This window comes from Rhinoderma darwinii, chromosome 5, assembly GCF_050947455.1.
Source record: "Rhinoderma darwinii isolate aRhiDar2 chromosome 5, aRhiDar2.hap1, whole genome shotgun sequence".
NCBI classification, from domain to species: domain Eukaryota; kingdom Metazoa; phylum Chordata; class Amphibia; order Anura; family Rhinodermatidae; genus Rhinoderma; species Rhinoderma darwinii.
Window position 1 is genome coordinate 133,941,641 of NC_134691.1, and position 18,850 is coordinate 133,960,490.

The 18,850-nt window shown below is 42.7% G+C and overlaps 1 protein-coding gene across 2 annotated transcripts in view; it reads left to right on the top strand.

The window, feature by feature from the left end:
* The first annotated feature begins 15,383 nt into the window (after positions 1-15,383).
* ATP9B (ATPase phospholipid transporting 9B (putative)) overlaps positions 15,384-18,850 on the top strand; it is a 286,527-nt gene continuing 283,060 nt past the window's right edge. For both annotated transcript variants that reach the window (XM_075826526.1, XM_075826527.1), the window contains exon 1: positions 15,384-15,482. In XM_075826526.1, the coding sequence (XP_075682641.1) occupies positions 15,409-15,482 (74 nt within the window). In that variant the 5' untranslated portion in view covers positions 15,384-15,408. The remainder of the gene's footprint in view (positions 15,483-18,850) is intronic.

Here is an 18,850-nt window from a genome sequence, read left to right on the forward strand (position 1 = left end):
AATACTTATTTCTCAGTGCACAATGCAAATAAATATATATAATTTTGACTATGTGATTTTCTTATTTTTTTTTAATATAATCTATCTCTCACTGGTAAAATTAACCTAGCCTAAAAATTCTAGACTGTTCATGTCTTTGACAGTGGGCAAACTTACAAAATCAGCAAGGGATCAAATACTTATTTCCTCCACTGTATATACACAAAGTAGCAATATAAAAAATACCTTTTGTTGAATAAATTTGAAATACATAATGGTAATAATATATAAAAAATATGGAACAACTTGTGAGCAAGAAAACACACTTTCCACTGAATGTGGAATTAGGCACTTATCATATTGCAATTTATATCTCAGTATCAATGCAATTACTGGCTGCCAAAGGAATATGTACAGTATATTATTCCTGCAAACCTAGCATGTAATTAAATTGGTTGGGGGAAAATGCCAAAGGTATCTATGTGTCAACAGTTGAAAGAAGCATATTTCCTCACATGCAAAAGGTATATAACTTAATAGTATTAAAGGGGTTGTCCGAGAGACGATCAAATTTTCAAAAAGTGTGTCAAAGATTACCCCTTATACAGACAACCTAAATAAAGCAGTATTTAAAAAAAAAAAAATCCACTTACCACAGATCTTCTTTGAATTTAGCGCCGTTTGTTTACGTGCACTCCAGGTCCGGTTTGTAGATGTTTCCTTCTCATGACACTTCTTTTCCCTGCATGCATTGCAGGCTGTAATGAGCGTGCAGCCTACCGAGAGTTCATGTGAGCTGTGTTTGCTCGTCCCCGCTGACATCCTTCGTGTTTCCCTGCTGACATTCTTCTTTTTTTGCACCCCAACACCTCCGTAGATGTCATCCCCCACCTCCATAGATGTTACACTCCCCTCCCCCTACCTGTACCTAGCACTATTGTACGTAGCGCTATTGTACTTCACCGAAGTAGTGGAATCCCATTGTAGTCGTGGATTCCGCTTCTGGACGCTTTGCTTGATGTCTCTGTCCATATATGGACAGAGACATCAAGCGATCCGTTCTGGACAGGAATCACCGGCCACAGTGGTGCTATGTATATAAAGGCGGGGGGTATCTACACGTGGCTATGTTTTGCAGGTGCCGTCCTTGTTCACTGTGAACACATACAGGCATGCTCACAGTGAACAACTACATAGGCTGGGCGGGTACTAAAGAACCAGCACCCGCAGAAACGACACGTCATCAGTGACGTGTCGTACACCATCCGAGGTCTCTCTGGTCCGAGACCATGTGATCGGTATACCACACGACAGTGGAGGTGGCCGAAAACGTGACGTCGGAGCTCATGTGATGAGCAGGAAAAAGCAGCCGGAGTGGAGAACCGAAGCAAGATTGCAAGGGTAAGTATAATATGAAATTGTAAATATGTGCAATGTGGTTTTAAATGTCCAAAAAAAAATAATCTCGGACAACCCCTTTGACAGAAAGAGTCATATTGAGGAAAAGGATAGCTTACCTAAATGTAAGACTCATTAGTGAGGATTGCCGCCTCGACCTGTGAAAATCTAAGAGCACATATACTGTCCTTGCAGAAGAGCCCTCCGTTGTTGGTGTCCGCCTCATTTCATAACCAACTAATTATTAAACACATGGGCATACATCATATCAGTGGAATCACTATTATACCAAAACATTTTGTCAACAAAATATAAAAGTTTGCTATTTATATAATATGGCTAACTTATAGTTTGTATTAATAAAATGTTTATGAATAATAGTGATTCCACTGATACGATGTATGCACATGTGTTTATTAATGAACTAATTGTTTATTCAATACCATTGGCGTTTGAGGGTCACATGTTCTATTCCTTGCGATTACATAAAGGAGGTGGTATAGAAATCTTATCACGCTTAAGAAAGACCCTGCCATGTTAATAGGTTAAAACGTTGCACTTTTCCTATGGATCTTTGATCAGTAAATAAGTTTGGAACTTAGCGGTGAGGTGCTCTGTCATCTACAAACTACTATAAGGACTGCCCGTTATGATGTCATCACCCCATTATGAATTTGTGGCGCCGTTCAGCAGGAAACACATTACTATGAGTATCTTATAGAAGTTCTTTATAAACTGATGACAGAATTGATTTAAAGTGGTTCTTCACTAATCTGAAGATGGGTACAAAGAATGAGCGCATACATTTTAACAATATATGTATTAAAATGCTGCCGAAAGTGGGTGCAGGCTGATAGGTGCAAGCGGCTGCGAGGATAAGACTGTTTACTTATGATTATTATGGAAGCAGGATCGCCAGTGAAGCGAGCCTGCCACCACCATGCATTATGTAGCCACTCTCAGTGGAAAAGTTTTAACATAACGTCTATTGTAAAAAAAATGATCGTATGTATTATTAGAAAGTGTTAGCACTTCATATTTTCACACGTTGTAACTGAAGTTCAAATTAATGCAGAACCCCTTTAAATTATATTATTTTGAAGATCTAGTTGTGGTACTGACAGCTTATTTTTTTTTTATCAGTAATTGATTTGGAAGCACATTCCATACCAACTTATTGACACGTGTCAGCACTGATTGGATAGAGTCAATGTGTAGGGACACACACCATTGACAACGGGAACGGTAACACCCAGTTGACAGTTTATTCAAACATTTCAGTTCTAAGAAAAGATGCTCCAGAATTGTTATTCCACCAGGAATGTAAGTATTTAATAAAACAGACTTGTGGGGAGATCACAGTTGTGGTTTTTTTTTTAAATACACTTTTTGCCTAATTTGTAATTATTGTTAAAGGGGTTATTCAGGACATTTAAAAAAATTCTGATAGCAGGAGATATGACAAAACAACAAAATAAGCATTACTGGGAAATTCCTCACTGCTCCGGTGCTGAGCGCCGTTCTCTGTTGCTGTCTATAACTGACTTCAGCAGTCATGTCCCACCTTGCTACCATCACCGCTGAAGATAGTGATTGACTACAGCAGTCACAAGCCAGTAGTAGTAACACAATCACTGCTGGACAGCAACAGAGAACGGCGGGTGGCCCTGGTGAGGCAGCACCAAAGCAGGATTTACTAGGCGAGTTTGACTTTTGTTACTTTATAACATTCACTGTGTGCAGCCAGTCTGTTAAATGTCCCAGACAAACCCTTTTAACCTTTCCATGGGTATGTCGTGGCCGAGAAGAAGTTTGTATGGTTTGCCATCCAGGTACAACACACGAGTGTTGCGGGCTCAGCAGTTGAGCCCACTCTGATCACCCCACTGCAGGGGTCAGGATAGGAGCTAGCTCCACTCCCAGCCGTAAAACCTCTTAGATGCCGCAGTCAATAGTGATCGCGGCACTTAAGTGGTTGACAGAGGGAGGGGGCTCCCTCGGTACCCTATCAGCTCCATGCAAGCATTCGCACAGTACTGATGATTGCTATGGCAACCAGGAAGAATAACAATGGCCTCCTGGTCTGCCATGTACAAAAGTAAAAAAATAACGGTTACAAAAACACTGTACTAAATAAGTAGGGCAGTGTATTGTACAGGCGACCAGAAGTAAAGACCTTCAAGTCCTCAAGTGGTACTAAAAATATAATAATGTTTTTGAAATAAAAACAAAAATCGCCTAAGGAAAACTATACAGAATTGGTATTGCCGTGTTTGTAACGAACTGAACTTTAACCCCTTCCCTCTTTAGCCACTTTTGACCTTCCTGACAGAGCCTCATTTTTCAAATCTGACATGTTTCACTTTATGTGGTAATAACGTTGAAATGCTTTCACCTATCCGGGCGATTCTGAGATTGTTTTCTTGTGACACATTGGACTTTAAGATAGTGGTAAAATTTGGTCGATACATTCAGTATTTAATTGTGAAAAACACGAAAATATAGTGAAAAATTGCAAAAATTAGCATTTTTCTCAATTTAAATGTATCTGCTTGTAAGACAGGCAGTAATACCACACAAAATTGTTGCTTATTAACATCCCCCATATGTCTACTTTAGATTGGCATCGTTTTTTGAACATCCTTTTATTTTTCTATGACCTCACAAGGCTTAGAACTTTAGCAGCAATTTCTCACATTTTCAAGAAAATTTCAAAAGGCTATTTTTACAGTGGCCAGTTCAGTTGTGAAGTGGTTTTGAGGGCCTTATATATTAGAAACCCCCAAAAAGTCACCCCATTTTAAAAACTTCACCCCTCAAAGTATTCAAAACAGCATTTAGAAAATGTCTTAACCCTTTACACATTTCACAGGAATTAAAGCAAAGTAGAGGTGGAATTTACAAATGTCATATTTTTTTGCAGAAATAAATTTTTAATACAATTTTTTTTATAACACAGAAGGTTTTACCAGAGAAATTCAACTCAATATTTGTTGCCCAGTTTCTGCAGTTTTAGGAAATATCCCACATGTGGCCGTAGCGTGCTACTGGACTGAAGCACCGGCCTCAGAAGCAAAGGAACACCTAGTGGATTTTGGGGCCTTATTTTTGTTAGAATATATTTTAGGCACCATGTCAGGTTTGAAGGGCTCTTGCGGTGCCAAAACAGTGAAAATCCACCAAAAGTGACCCCATCTGGGAAACTAGACACCTCAAGGAAATTATCTAGGGGTGTAGTGAGCATTTTGACCGCACAGGTTTTTTACAGAAATTATTGGAAGTAGGCCGTGAAAATTAAAATCAACATTTCTTCAAAGAAAATGTAGGTTTAGCGATTTTTTTTCTCATTTCCACAAGGACTAAAGGAGAAAAAGCATCGCAAAATTTGTAAAGCAATTTCTCCCGAGTAAAACACTACCCCACATGTGGTAATAAATGGATATTTGGACACACGGCAGGGCTTAGAAGGGAAAGAGCGCCGTTTGGCTTTTGGAGCTCAAATTTAGCAGGAATGGTTTGAGAGGCGATGTCACATTTACAAAGCCCCTGAGGGGACAAAACAGTGGAAACCCCCCACAAGTGACCCCATTTCGGAAACTACACCCATTGAGGAAATTATCTAGGGGTATAGTGAGCGTTTTGACCCCACAGGTTTTTTGCATAAATTATTGGAAGTAGGCTGTGAAAATGATAATCTAAATTTTTTCAAAGAAAATGTAGGTTTAGCTAATTTATTCTCATTTCCACAAGGACTGAAGGGGAAAAAGCACCGTAAAATTTGTAAAGCAATTTCTCCCGAGTAAAACAATACCCCACATGTGGTAATAAACGGTTGTTTGGACACACGGCAGGGCTTAGAAGGGAAAGAGCGCCATTTGGCTTTTGGAGTTCACATTTAGCAGGAATGGTTTGCGGAGGCCATGTCACATTTACGAAGCCCCTGAGGGGACAAAACAGTGGAAACCCCCCACAAGTGACCCCATTTCGGAAACTACACCCATTGAGGAAATTATCTAGGGGTATAGTGAGCGTTTTGACCCCACAGGTTTTTTGCATAAATTATTGGAAGTAGGCTGTGAAAATGATAATCTACATTTTTTCAAAAAAAATCTAGGTTTAGCTAATTTTTTCTCATTTCCAGAAGGACTGAAGGAGAAAAAGCACCACAAAATTTGTAAAGCAATTTCTCCCGAGTAAAACAATACCCAACATGTGGTAATAAACGGCTGTTTGGACACACGGCAGGGCTTAGAAGGGAAACAGCACTATTTGGCTTTTTGAGATCACATTTAGCAGGAATGGTTTGCGGAGGCCATGTCACATTTGCAAAGCCCCTGAGGGGACAAAACAATGAAAACGCCCAAAAAGGGACTCCATTTAGGAAACTACACCTCTTGAGGAATTCATCTAGGGGTGTAGTAAGCATTTTGACCCCACAGACGTTTCATAGAATTTATTAGAATTAGGCAGTGAAAATAAAAACAGTCCTTTTTCTTCAATAAGACGTAGCTTTAGCGCAAATTTTTTCATTTTCTCAACAAATAAAGGAAAAAAAGAACCCAAAATTTGTAAAGCAATTTCTCCCGAGTACGGCAATACCCCATATGTGGTCATAAACTGCTGTTTGGGCAAACGGCAGGGCTCAGAAGGAAAGGACCGCCATTTGGAGTGCAGATGTTGCTGGATTGGTTTCTGGGCGCCTGTGGGCCCAAAACAGTGGAAACCCCCCAGAAGTGACCCCATTTTGGAAACGACACCCCTCAATGCATTTACCAAGGGGTGTAGTAAGCATTTTAACCCTGCAGGTGTTTTGTAGAAATTAGTGTTCACTCGATGTTGCAGAGTGAAAATGGGATTTTCTTCCATAGATATGCCAATATGTGGTGCCCGGCTTGTGCCACCATAACAAGACAGCCCTCTAATTATTATGCAGTGTTTCCCGGTTTTAGAAACACCCTACATGTGGCCCTAATCTTTTGCCTGGACATATGACAGGGCTCAGGAGTGAAGAGTACCATGCGGAGTGGAGGCCTAATTTGGCGATTTACAAAGTATTGGTTCACAACTGCAGAGGCTCCGATGTGAAATAATAAAAAGAAACCCCTGAGAAGTGACCCCATTATGGAAACTGCACCCCTCAAGGCATTAATTAAGGGGTGTAGTGAGCATTTTCACCCCACAGGTCTTTTCCATAAATGAATGCACTGCGGATGGTGCAAATTAAAAATGTATATTTTTCCCTAGATATGCCATTCAGTGGCAAATATGTCATGCCAAGCTTATGACACTGGAGACACACACCCCAAAAATTGTTAAAAGGGTTCTCCCGGGTATGACGATGCCATATATGTTGAAGGAAACTGCTGTTTGGGCACGCTGTAGGGTTCAGAGCCGAGGGAGCACCATTTGGCTTTTGGAGAGCGGATTTTGCTTGGTACTAAATTTTTTGAGTATTGCTGGTGTTTTATAATGTGGGGGTACATGTAAGCGGGGCGGAGTATATAAGGGGCATAGTCAGGTGGTATGAAAAAAAATTAATAATCCATAGATGTGTGTTACGCTGTGAAGCAATCCTTTCCGCACAGGCCAGTGTCGCACTGATAAATGGTGTAATTTCTTATCCCCCTTTTGGTCCACACTCGGCACCTTTGTAGTTTGGGGAATTTTGCTAGGAAGTGTTGTCCTGGTATAATACGGGCACCGTCGCTTCCAGCGGATATGTTTGGGCCCTCCCTTTCCTGGTTCCCTAATTTTAGGTCCTTGATAAATCGCCTCTTCAAACAGAAGAAATGTTCCCCTCGGGCACAACTGCATATTTTTTTATTTCCTGACTTATTGGAGCCATAACTAATTTTATTTTTCATAGACGTAGCGGTATGAGGACTGGTTTGTTGTGGGATGAGCTGTAGTTATTATTGGTACCATTTTGGGGTACATGTGACTTTTTGATCACCTTTTATCCTATTTTTTGGGATGCCAGGTAAACAAAAAAATGCAATTCTGGCACAGCTTTTTTCGGTTTTTTTATACAGCGTTCACCATGCGTTATAAACTACATGTTAACTTTATTCTGTGGGTCAGTACGATTCTGGCGATACCTAATTTATAGCATTTTTTTATGTTTTACAACTTTTTTCACAATAAAATTACTTTTGTAAAAAGAATGTATTTTTTTTCTGTCGCAAAGTTGTGAGAACCATAACGTTTTAATTTTTTTGTCGACGGAGGTGTATGAGGGCTTGTTTTTTGCGGGACGAGCTATAGTTTTTATAGGTACCATTTTTGGATACGTGCAACTTTTTGATCACTTTTTATTCTAATATTTGTAGGGCAAAGTGACTGAAAAACAGAAACTCTGGTAACGTTTTTTACGTTTTTTTTTACGCTGTTCACCGCGTGCAATAAATAATACAATATTTTGATACCTCAGGTCGTTACGGTCGTGGCGATACCAAATACATATGGTTTATTATTATTTCTCAATAATAAAGGACTTGATAAGAGTAAAAGGGGGATTGTGTTTTATTTGATTACTTGAAACTTTTATTGTTTTCAAACTTTTATTTTTTGCACTTTTTTTTACACTTTTTTATACTTTTTTTACACTTTTCTTCAAGTCCCACTAGGGGACTTGAAGGTCCAACGGTCAGATTTTTTTTTTTCTAATACATTGCACTACCTATGTAATGCAATGTATTAGATCTGTCAGTCATTCACTGACAGCAAGCCGATTAGGCTTCGCCTCCCGGCGGGGCCTAATAGGCTTCCGTAATGGCAGAGCAGGAGACCATTGTGTCTCCTGTTGCCATAACAGCAGTCGCCAGTCCCGATTGCCTGTCAGGGCTGGCGATCTGCTAGTAACCGCTACGATGCAGCAATCGCTTTCGATTGCTGCATCGAAGGGGTTAATGGCAGGGATCGGAGCTAGCTCCGGTTCCTGCCGTTACAGGTGGATGTCAGCTGTACAGTACAGCTGACATCCACCGCTGATGACGCCGGATCAGCTCCTGACCCGGCGCCATCTTGCCGGCAGCTACGGAAGCCGATCAGGCTCCGCCGCCGGGCGGATCTTGACCGGCTTCGGTGCTAGGCAGACCGGGAGGCCAGTATTAGGCCTCCGATTGCCATTGCAGCCACCGGAACCCCGGCAATTTCATTGCTGGGGCTCCGATGAGCTGCAAACACCTTAAGTGCAGCGATCGCGTTTGAGCGCTGCACTTAAGGGGTTAATGGCGGGGATCAAAGCTAATTTCGGTCCCCGCCGTTACAGTCGGATGTCAGCTGTAAGATACAGCTGAGATCCGGTGATGATGGCACCGACTCAGTTTCTGAGCCGGTGCCAAACATTTGACGTACATGTACCGCATTTTGCGGGAAGTCAATGCTTTCCATGACGTACATGTACGTCAAATGTCGGGAAGGGGTTAAAAATATCACATAATTTATCCTGCGCAGTGAAAAAAAAAACAAAGACCTAGAATTGCTATTTTTTGGTCACTTTGCCTTAAAGAAAAATTGTAAAAAGTGATCAAAAAGTCACACGCATCCCAACATGTTACCAGTAAAAACTACAGCTCGTCGCGAAAAAAAAAGCCCTCACACAGCTCCAACGATGTAAAATTAAAAAAAGTTCCGGGGACACAATTTTTTCGTTTTTATTGTGTAAAAGTAGTAAAACATATTTTTTTTTTAAAAATATATATATATAAAAACTTGGTATCACCAGAATTTTTTCCATCTGGAGAATAAATTTAACATATCATTTATACAGCACGGTGAATGCAGTAAAAGATAAATAAGAAACAATGCCAGAATTGATGTTTTTTGTCTCTTTTAATGACTAAAAAACATGTAATAAAAAAAGTGTTCAAATTGGTACCAATAAAAACAGCTTGTCCCGAAATAACAAGCCTTGAAAGAAGCTCCATCAACTGTAAAATAAAGAAGTTATTGCTCTTAGAATATTGTGACAATAAAACACGATTTCTTTTTTTTATAAAAGTATTATTGTGTAAAAATTGCAAAACATATAACTATATAACACTGGTATCGCCGTAATTGTACTGAGCCACAGAATAAGGCTGGGTTCACACGACCTATTTTCAGACGTAAACGAGGCGTATTATGCCTCGTTTTAAGCATGAAAATAGGGCTACAATACGTCGGCAAACATCTGCCCATTCATTTGAATGGGTTTGCCGACGTACTGTGCAGACGACCTGTCATTTACGCGTTGTCGTTTGACAGCTGTCAAACGACGACGCGTAAAAATACAGCCTCGTCAAAAGAAGTGCAGGACACTTCTTTCAGACGTAATTTGAGCCGTTCTTCATTGAAGTCAATGAAGAGCAGCTCAAGATTTACGAGCGTCAAAAATGCCTCGCAAAATGCGAGGAGGAGCTATTACGTCTGAAACGACGCAGCTGTTTTCTCCTGAAAACAGTCTGTCTTTTCAGACTTAAAAAAAAGCTACCGTGTGCACATACCCTAAAGGTAACATGTCCTTCATACCACGCTCTACAAACAAAACCTAAAAACATTTGTTGAATTGCTGTTTTTTTTTCTATCTCTGCCCCAAATAAAAGTTAGACGTTTTATAAACACTTTTAAATACATTATATGTACTCCAAAATGATGGCATTAAAAATACAACCCATCTTACAAAAAAAAACCCTCATGGCTATGCCGACGGAAAAATTAAAACAAGACTCTTGAAACGCAATGATGCAAAATTATGGCCTAGACTAATTTTCTCGCATAAAACCCCACGTCATTTGCTTGACCTCACAGATGGACCCCTGTAGATGCAGCGGAGATGAGGGGGCGTTGTACTGTATTTGTGTCTAGTGGAGAAGCCAAAGATTAGGGAATACTGAAATGTGGATATTTTGTACAATACCCCGATTTACCACACAGCCAAGTCCCATAGTAGTACAAAAAGTAAGCTGTGCACATCGAACAGATGCCATTGTATCACGCTTACGTGTTATCCAGGCCAGTTGAGGAACATTCCTTCAGTTTCAAGAGGTGGTGATTAAGGCCCTAATATTTGAAAACCATGAAGGGGCGAGGGGGCAAAGTACTTCTGCCCAAAAAACTTCATAATCTCTACTGAAAGCGAGGCCTTCCGTATTATACAAGGGCAATAATTTCCCATCGAATTAACGCAAACTGCATAGAAGCGAAGGACCGAAAAAAGGTGCAGTGGGTGTTCCAAAAGGGGGATATTAAAAGACACCATTTATCAGGGCGACACTGATCTGTGTATGAGCGACTGCTACAAACCATTCCACACATTCATTGCTAATTTTATTATTTATTTACTCCATTATTATACCACCTTATTATTTTCTGATGTACTTCGCACAGATTACATATGCCCCCACAATATAAACTGAAGTACAAGTAAAACCCCGAACAAAACTACAACTAAACAAAATCTGCGCTCCAAAAGTCAAATGGTGGTCCTTCCGAGCCTAGGAGTATGCAAAAACATCAGTTTATGACCACATATCCGATATTTCCGTAATATACTATGTGTGTATAAATCTATGTATATGGGCGGGCAGTCTTGCCATATGCTGAGGGCTCATGGGAATTGTAGACTCCTGCCCAAATCTCATCCTCTTTACTGCTACTGTAGTATGCTGCGGAATGGCCGCACTGAAATTCCAAGATCACGCTGTGCTGTGTGAGTAAGGCCTCATTTACACGAGCGTATTATACGCGCGTGCGACGCGCGTGCTTTTCACGCGTGTCGTACGCACCTATAATAGTCTATGGGGCTGTTTAGACGATGCGTGAATTTTGCGCAGCGTGAGTGCGTTGCGTAAAACTCACGACATGTTCTATATTCTTGCGTTTTTCACGCAACACGCACCCATTGACTTCAATGGGTGCGTGAAAACAACGCATGCCACACTGACGGTCCTGCGTTGCATGCGCGAAAATCACGCAAGAGCTGTCAAAAGGATGAATGTAAACAGAAAAGCACCACGTGCTTTTCTGGTTACAAACATCCAAACGGAGTGTCAAATTAGAGATGAGCGCACCGAACTTCACCGGGTTCGGCCGAACTCGTTTTAACCGAACCCGGCAAAAAATGTTCGGGTACGCGACGTCAGGAGACAGTCACTGCCCACGGTGCTGAAAGACTTAAACTGTTTCAGCACCATGGACAGTGACTTTCGATCACAATATACATATACGTGTAAAAAAAAAAAGAAGTTCTGACTTACCGATAACTCCCGGCTTCTTCCTCCAGTCCGACCTCCCGGGATGACAATTCAGGCCAAGTGACAGCTGCAGCCAATCACAGGCCAAGCACAGGCTGCAGCCAATCACAGGCTGCAGCGGTCTCATGGCCTGCCGCGTCATCCTGGGAGGTGGGGCCGGATGACAAGAGAGGGACGCGTCACCAAGGCAACGGCCGGGAGACCGGACTGGAGGAAGCAGGCAGTTCATGGTAAGTGTGAACGTCTTTTTTTATTCACAGGTTGGTGTAGATTGTGATCGGCATTCACTGTCGAGGGTGCTGAAAGAGTTACTGCCGATCAGTTAGCTCTTTCAGCACCTTGGACAGTGACGGGCGTCGACTACCTCATCTCTATGATGGCGGCTGCGCGAAAATCACGCAGCCGCGCATCATACACGGATGACACACGGAGCTGTCAATTGCCTTTTGCGCACGCAAAACGCAGCGTTTTTTTGCGTGCGCAAAACGCACACGCTCGTGTAAATGAGGCCTAAGTCCTACACAAACTTTACCGAAGTGTCGGGAGTGTGAATAGACATCGCATCCTGGCTGGAGGTGATGTCTATTCACTCTCAAGACACTTCGGTAAAGCTACTGTGGGTCTATGTGACAGCACAGCATGATCTCGCAAGATCACGCTGTGCTGTGAATACAGATGGACATGAATGGGAGAGGTGTACGACACCGATTGGTCAGCGTCATACACTCCTCTGTACAACGCCCAGTTGGTCAAAAGTTAAAAAACTCCCAGTTGGCCATTAAGAAACTAATTAGCATAACTCTAAAATTGCTCATAACTTTCTCAAAAATGATCGTTTTTCCAAAATAAAAACCACTGCTGTTATCTACATTACAGCGCCGTTCAGATTATGTAGGAGATAGGGCACTTATAATCTGGTGACAGAGCCTCTTTAAAGCACTATATAATGTACTGGGAAACTGGAAAAAACTCCTTTGTTGTTCTTTGGGTTTCGTTTTTACGGCTTTCACCACGCAATAAAAACAACAACTTAGCTTTATTCTGCGGCTCAATACAATTATAGTGATACAAAATTTATATAGATTTTTTTTATATTTAACTACTTTTACAAAGAAAAACTATTTGTTAAAAAAAGATTTGTCTTGTTTCACCACATTCTGAGCATAACTTTTTTATTTTTTCGTCGATTGAGTAGCGTGAGGGCTTTCTTTTTGCGAGATGAGCTGCAGCTTTCATTGGTACAACTTTTTGATCACTTTTTCTCTAATTTTTTTGAAAGCTAAGGTTTTTTTTCTCTTAAGGTTTTCACCATCCAAATTAAATAATGTTATATTGTAATAGTTCAGACTTTTACAGACGCAGCAATATCAATTTTGTTTATTTTTTACATTACAGGAAAAATGAGAAAAGGCTTTTTTATTTACTTTTAATGTTTTTTTTCCCAATACGAAAAACTTTTTTTTAACACATTTTATTAGTCCCCCTAGGGGACTCGAACCTGCAATATTAATGTATACTAATGAACACTGTAATACGTTCTAGTAATTTTTATAGGCTTCTGTTAAGCTGTGCCTCTGGCGGGGCTTAACAGAGGCAGAGTGAAGGCAGACCTGGGGGCACTTCATTAGATCTTGTCATATGGGGTGGAGGGGTGAGCTGTTGGAGGGGGCTGCCCCACTTTCTAACGCCTTAGATGCAGCGGTCATGATTGACCATAGCATTAAATAGGTTAAACGGCCAGGAACAGCGCGATCGCTGTTCCTGACCATTAGGCCTGATTTACACGAGCGTGTGCGTTTTGCGCGCGCAAAAAACGCTGCCTTTTGCGCGCGCAAAAGGCATTTGACAGCTCCGTGTGTCATCCATGTATGATGCGCGGCTGCGTGATTTTCGCGCAGCCGCCATCATAGAGATGAGGCTAGTCGACGCCCGTCACTGTCCAAGGTGCTGAAAGAGCTAACTGATTGGCAGTAACTCTTTCAGCACCCTCGACAGTGAGTTCCGATCACAATATACACCAACCTGTGAATCAAAAAAAGACGTTCATACTTACCATGAACTGCCTGCTTCCTCCAGTCCCCCGGCCGTTGCCTTGGTGACGCGTCCCTCTCTTGTCATCCGGCCCCACCTCCCAGGATGATGCGGCAGTCCATGAGACCGCTGCAGCCTGTGATTGGCTGCAGGCTGTGCTTGGCCTGTGATTTGCTGCAGCTGTCACTTGGACTGAATTCTCATCCCGGGAGGTCAGACTGGAGGAAGAAGCCGGGAGTTCTCGGTAAGTCAGAACTTCTTTTTTTTTTACACGTATATGTATATTGTGATCGGAAGTCACTGTCCAGGGAGCTGAACCAATTTAACTCTTTCAGCACCGTGGACAGTGACTGTCTCCTGCCGTCGCGTACCCAAACATTTTTTGCCGGGTTCGGTCAAAACGAGTTCGGCCGAACCCGGTGAAGTTCGGTGCGCTCATCTCTAATTTGACACTCCGTTTGGATGTTTGTAAACAGAAAAGCACGTGGTGCTTTTCTGTTTACATTCATCCTTTTGACAGCTCTTGCGCGAATCACGCAGTTCGCACGGAAGTGCTTCCGTGCGGCATGCGTGGTTTTCACGCACCCATTGACTTCAATGGGTGCGTGATGCGCGAAAAACGCACGATTATAGAACATGTCGTGAGTTTTACGCAACGCACTCGCGCTGCGCAAAATTCACGCATCATCTACACTGCCCCATAGACTAATATAAGTGCGTACGACACGCGTGAAAAGCACGCGCGTATATTATGCTCGTGTAAATGAGGCCTTAGTCCCGGGTGTCAGCTGTAATACACAGCTGACACCCGCAGCATACGAAGCGGGCTCATCATGTGAGCCCGCATCATACATCACCCCTTACACGTTCTATTATGTCCAGGTGCGCAAAGAGGTTAGAAGTTCAAAGTAAAACTGCAGTATCGTTGTTTTTGCTCACTTTAGCTCTAACAAAATCTAAGAAAAATAAATGTAATAAAAAGTGATTGAAAAGTTGCATTTACCAAAAAAAAAAAAAAGGTATTAATAAAAACTACAGCTCGCCACGCTAAAAAGAAGCCCTCACATCGCTCAAAGGATGGAAAAATAAAAAGTTACGGCTCTCAGAATGTTGTCTTTGTAATAGTAAAACTATATCAATTTGGTATCACCGTAATCGTATTGAGATGCAGAATAAAGTTAAGTTGTCGTTTTTACCGCACGGTGAAAGTCGTAAAAACAAATCCCAAAAAATAATGGAGGAAACGCAACTTTTTCCAATTCTACCCCACAAGGATTTGATTTTCCGTTTGCCAGTACGTTAAATAGAAACTACAACTCCTCCCCAAAAAATAAGCCCTCACACCACTATATTAACAGATAGAAAATAGTGATGGCTCTTGAAAGCCATGTAGTGTTACCCGGACTACATAGGAGCTGCACAAATCAAAAAGGGCCTCGTGCATGAGGTGGAGCATTTGCCAACAGTAACCATTCAGGTGACAAACTTTCCAATCTTCCTAAAATGGAAAATGAAAGCTGGTTGTCACGGCAGCTGCCGCACTGTGTGTTCACGGACTGCAGCGCGTTTCTTTCAGGTCACTACAATAATACAACGTGACCCCCGGTATAGGACAGAAGCACGAGCGCCCTACACGCGGCTCTCTCCGCTAAGTCACTTCACACAGCGCGCTGGTGGGTCAGCTGACCGTGACGTCACATCCCTCGGTCTTCCGTGCTCTCAGCTGGTTTTTCGCCGGTGACGTCATTCCGTGCAGCGGCGGAAGATGGCGGACATTATACCACTCCAGCCGGTGCAGAAAAGAGCGGCCTATTACACGGCAGACAAGAGTAAGAGGAGGTGAGGAGAGAGAACGCCGCCTTCCATTGCTGGCCTGTGTGTGGCTGTGCACCTGACGCGTAGCTCCTCATGTGTGCAGTGTGCCTGACTGGACAGCACGTATTACTCTGTGTGAATATGGCCATAATAAGGACGTTTCACATTTCATTTATATGTTATTAATGTTGCATGTACGGCACAATATTCCACAACTATTACGTATGGGTCCGTGGAGCGCTTCATGGGTGTAAAACTTGGCTTCTCCCACTTTCTGCTCTGGTTCTTATTGTGCTAGTTGTGGAAAGATTCATTCATTTTATATTCAAAGTAAAATAATGTTCATAGTACAGATGCAGCACAATGAGTGTCACAAGTCATCACGATGGCGCATTTATCTAAGTTTGTAGCAACCAATCAGGATGCAGATTTCATTTCCCAAAGGGCATCTAGAAATGAGAGCTGGATTCTGATTGGTTGGTATAGGCAACTATTCCCTTGTACAAGTTTCTTCCACTTAGGCAGACTACTCTACTCTGAATTTTCATGGTAGTGTGAGAGCTATACCCCTAATGGTTGTATTTAGAGCATGCTACTGAACAATGACAGGTTGTACCTGAAGCTGTCCGACTGACCGCACATCTGGTTGGCCGTTCATTTGAATGGCTGGAATTTAACACTACATTCTCTCTGTAGTTGCCAACCATGTCATTGGCTCTCAGGCCCCATGCACACGACCGCATCCGTAGTTCATCCGTACGGTCCATATTGCATCGGTGTTTGATTATATACGGATCCGTAAAAAAAGGAGGCTGCAAATGATGTCATCAACATGTTGCCTAGCAACGCTTTCGTAAATACGGAGAGTTTACGGATTCACATCCGTAACCGTCCGTATTTACGGAAGCTCCCATAGACTTCTATGGGAGAGTCCGTGCCATAACTACTGACAGGAATAGGACAGGTTCTATAATTTTTTTTAGCACGGACACCCATCAGTGAAAATACTGAAAGGCGTCCGTGGCCAATAGAAATGAATGTGTCCGTAATTACTGATGAAGAATACGGTCGTGCGCATGCGGCCTCAGTATACAGATCCTGCCCTGAGCTGTAATGCAGCCGTCTTTGGCAGAGTTACGAGGCAGACTTTATAATAGTATCCGACGTTATTGTATTGGGACTTTGCCTGCACTGATTCTACATTATTTTCTATAGCAGACGACTTGACTGTGATGTGACTTTTGTTTTCTGCATTGGTCAAACAACCATCTGTTGCTGTAACAAGTTGTCTCCATATTCCCGTGGTCACAGCTAACTATGCTGTGGTAGTATGGCGGCTTTATATACAGTGTGAATGGGAGAAGGCTACAAATGTGACCGACTTGTGCAGCGCAGAGCCGGGTAACTAATATAGGGGAAGCAGCTGATCATTGGTGGGGATGCTGAGAGTAGGACTCCCACCAATCAGATATTGATGGCCTAACGTGAGGATACGCCATCAATTTTATGTCGCTGGATAACCCCTTTGAAAGGCGTTGTTGAGGATTGGAAAAAAATGGCTGCTTTCTGTTAGAAACGTAACCACACCAGTCCATTGGTTGTGTCTGGTATTGCAGTTCAGCTCCATCGAAGTGAATGTACTGATGTATTATTCGGTTGTACGACTTACGTTTGTGTGAATGTAGCCTATCAGATTCACGTTTTTCACGCACTCGCAAAGCACATCTTTTTTTAATTGAATTGATGCGCGATCCGTGTGTGATGCGTGGTTTTCACACACCCATGCACTTCAATGGGCGCGTAGGTGCGTGATAACGCACCGATATAGGACATGCGTGAGAACTCCTGCATGTGTGAACGACCCCATTGAAATCAATGGGTTCGTGTGCTGCGCGTGATTTCCATGCGCAGCACACTGACGTTATTTACATTCGTCTGAATGAGCCCTTAGGCCTTATTTAAACAGTGCAGATTTTGCATGCATTTTTTTTTAAGCCAAACCCAGAATTGCTTTGACGACAGACCTCTAAGTCCTTCTTTCATATATTTCTTCTGTTTATGTGTGCATGTTTTTAGTTTTTTTTTCTTTTTAGAAAATTTGGGAAATGGTCTAACGTACACTAATATACACTCCGTTTTACTGTATGTTTATTTTAGCAAAAACAAATTGTGGTTGTAGCAAACTAAGGGGAGATTCACACGGCGCAAACAACGCGGCGTTTTGCGAGCGCAAAAACCATTTGACAGCTGCGTGTGTCATGCGTGTCTGATGCGCGGCTGCGTGATTTTCGCGCAGCCGGCATCATAGAGATGAGGCTTGTCGACGCCCGTCACTGTCCAAGGTGCTGAAAGAGCTAACTCTTTCAGCACCCTCGACAGTGAATGCCGAACACAACAGCGAAAAACCTGTAAAAAAAAAAGATAAAGTTCCTACTTACCGAGAACTTCCCGGCCGTTGCCTTGGTGACGCGTCCTTGGTGACGCGTCCTTGGTGACGCGCCTCTCTTGACATCGGGCCCCACCTCCCTGGATGACGCGGCAGTCCAAGTGACCGCTGCAGCCTGTGATTGGCTGCAGCCTGTGCTTGGCCTGTGATTGGCTGGAGCTGTCACTTGAACTGAAGTGTCATCCCGGGAGGTCGGACTGCAGGAAGGAGACAGGAGTAATCGGTAAGTTAGAACTTCGGTTTTTTTTACAGGTTCATGTATTTTGGGATCGCAAGTCACTGTCCATGGTGCTGAAACAGTTTAACTCTTTCAGCACCATGCACAGTGAATCTCTCCCGACGTCGCGTACCGATAATTTTTTTTCCGGGATCGGCCAAAACGAGTTTGGCCGAACCCGGTGAAGTTCGGTACGCTTGTCCGGCTTCGCTCATCGCAAAGACACTCCGTTTGGATGTTCGGAAACAGAAAAGCACGTGGTGCTTTTCGGTTTTCATTCATCCTTTTCACTGCTGTTGCGCGAATCACGCTCGTCCCACGGAAGTGCTTCCGTGTGGTGCGCGTGATTTTCACGCACCCATTGACTTCAATGGGTGCGTGATGCGCGAAATACGCAGAGTTATTGAACCTGTCGCGCTTTTTGCGCAGCAGACAAACGCTGCGCAAAAAGCACGGACTGTCTGTACTGCCCCATAGACTTGTATTGGTCCATGCGTGCCGCGTGAAAACCACGCGGCCCGCACGGACCGAATACACGCTCGTGTGAATCCCCCCTAAGACACACAATCATCTGACACTATAAGGCCTCATGCACATGACTGTGCTTTTGCGGCCGCTATTTATCTGCATTTTATGCTCCAGATTTGCAGATACTGGTGAATTGTTGTGGATCCGTGAGTCCTGGTGACACTAGGATGCACAAAAAGGGATTTTTGTATTCCGATGGAC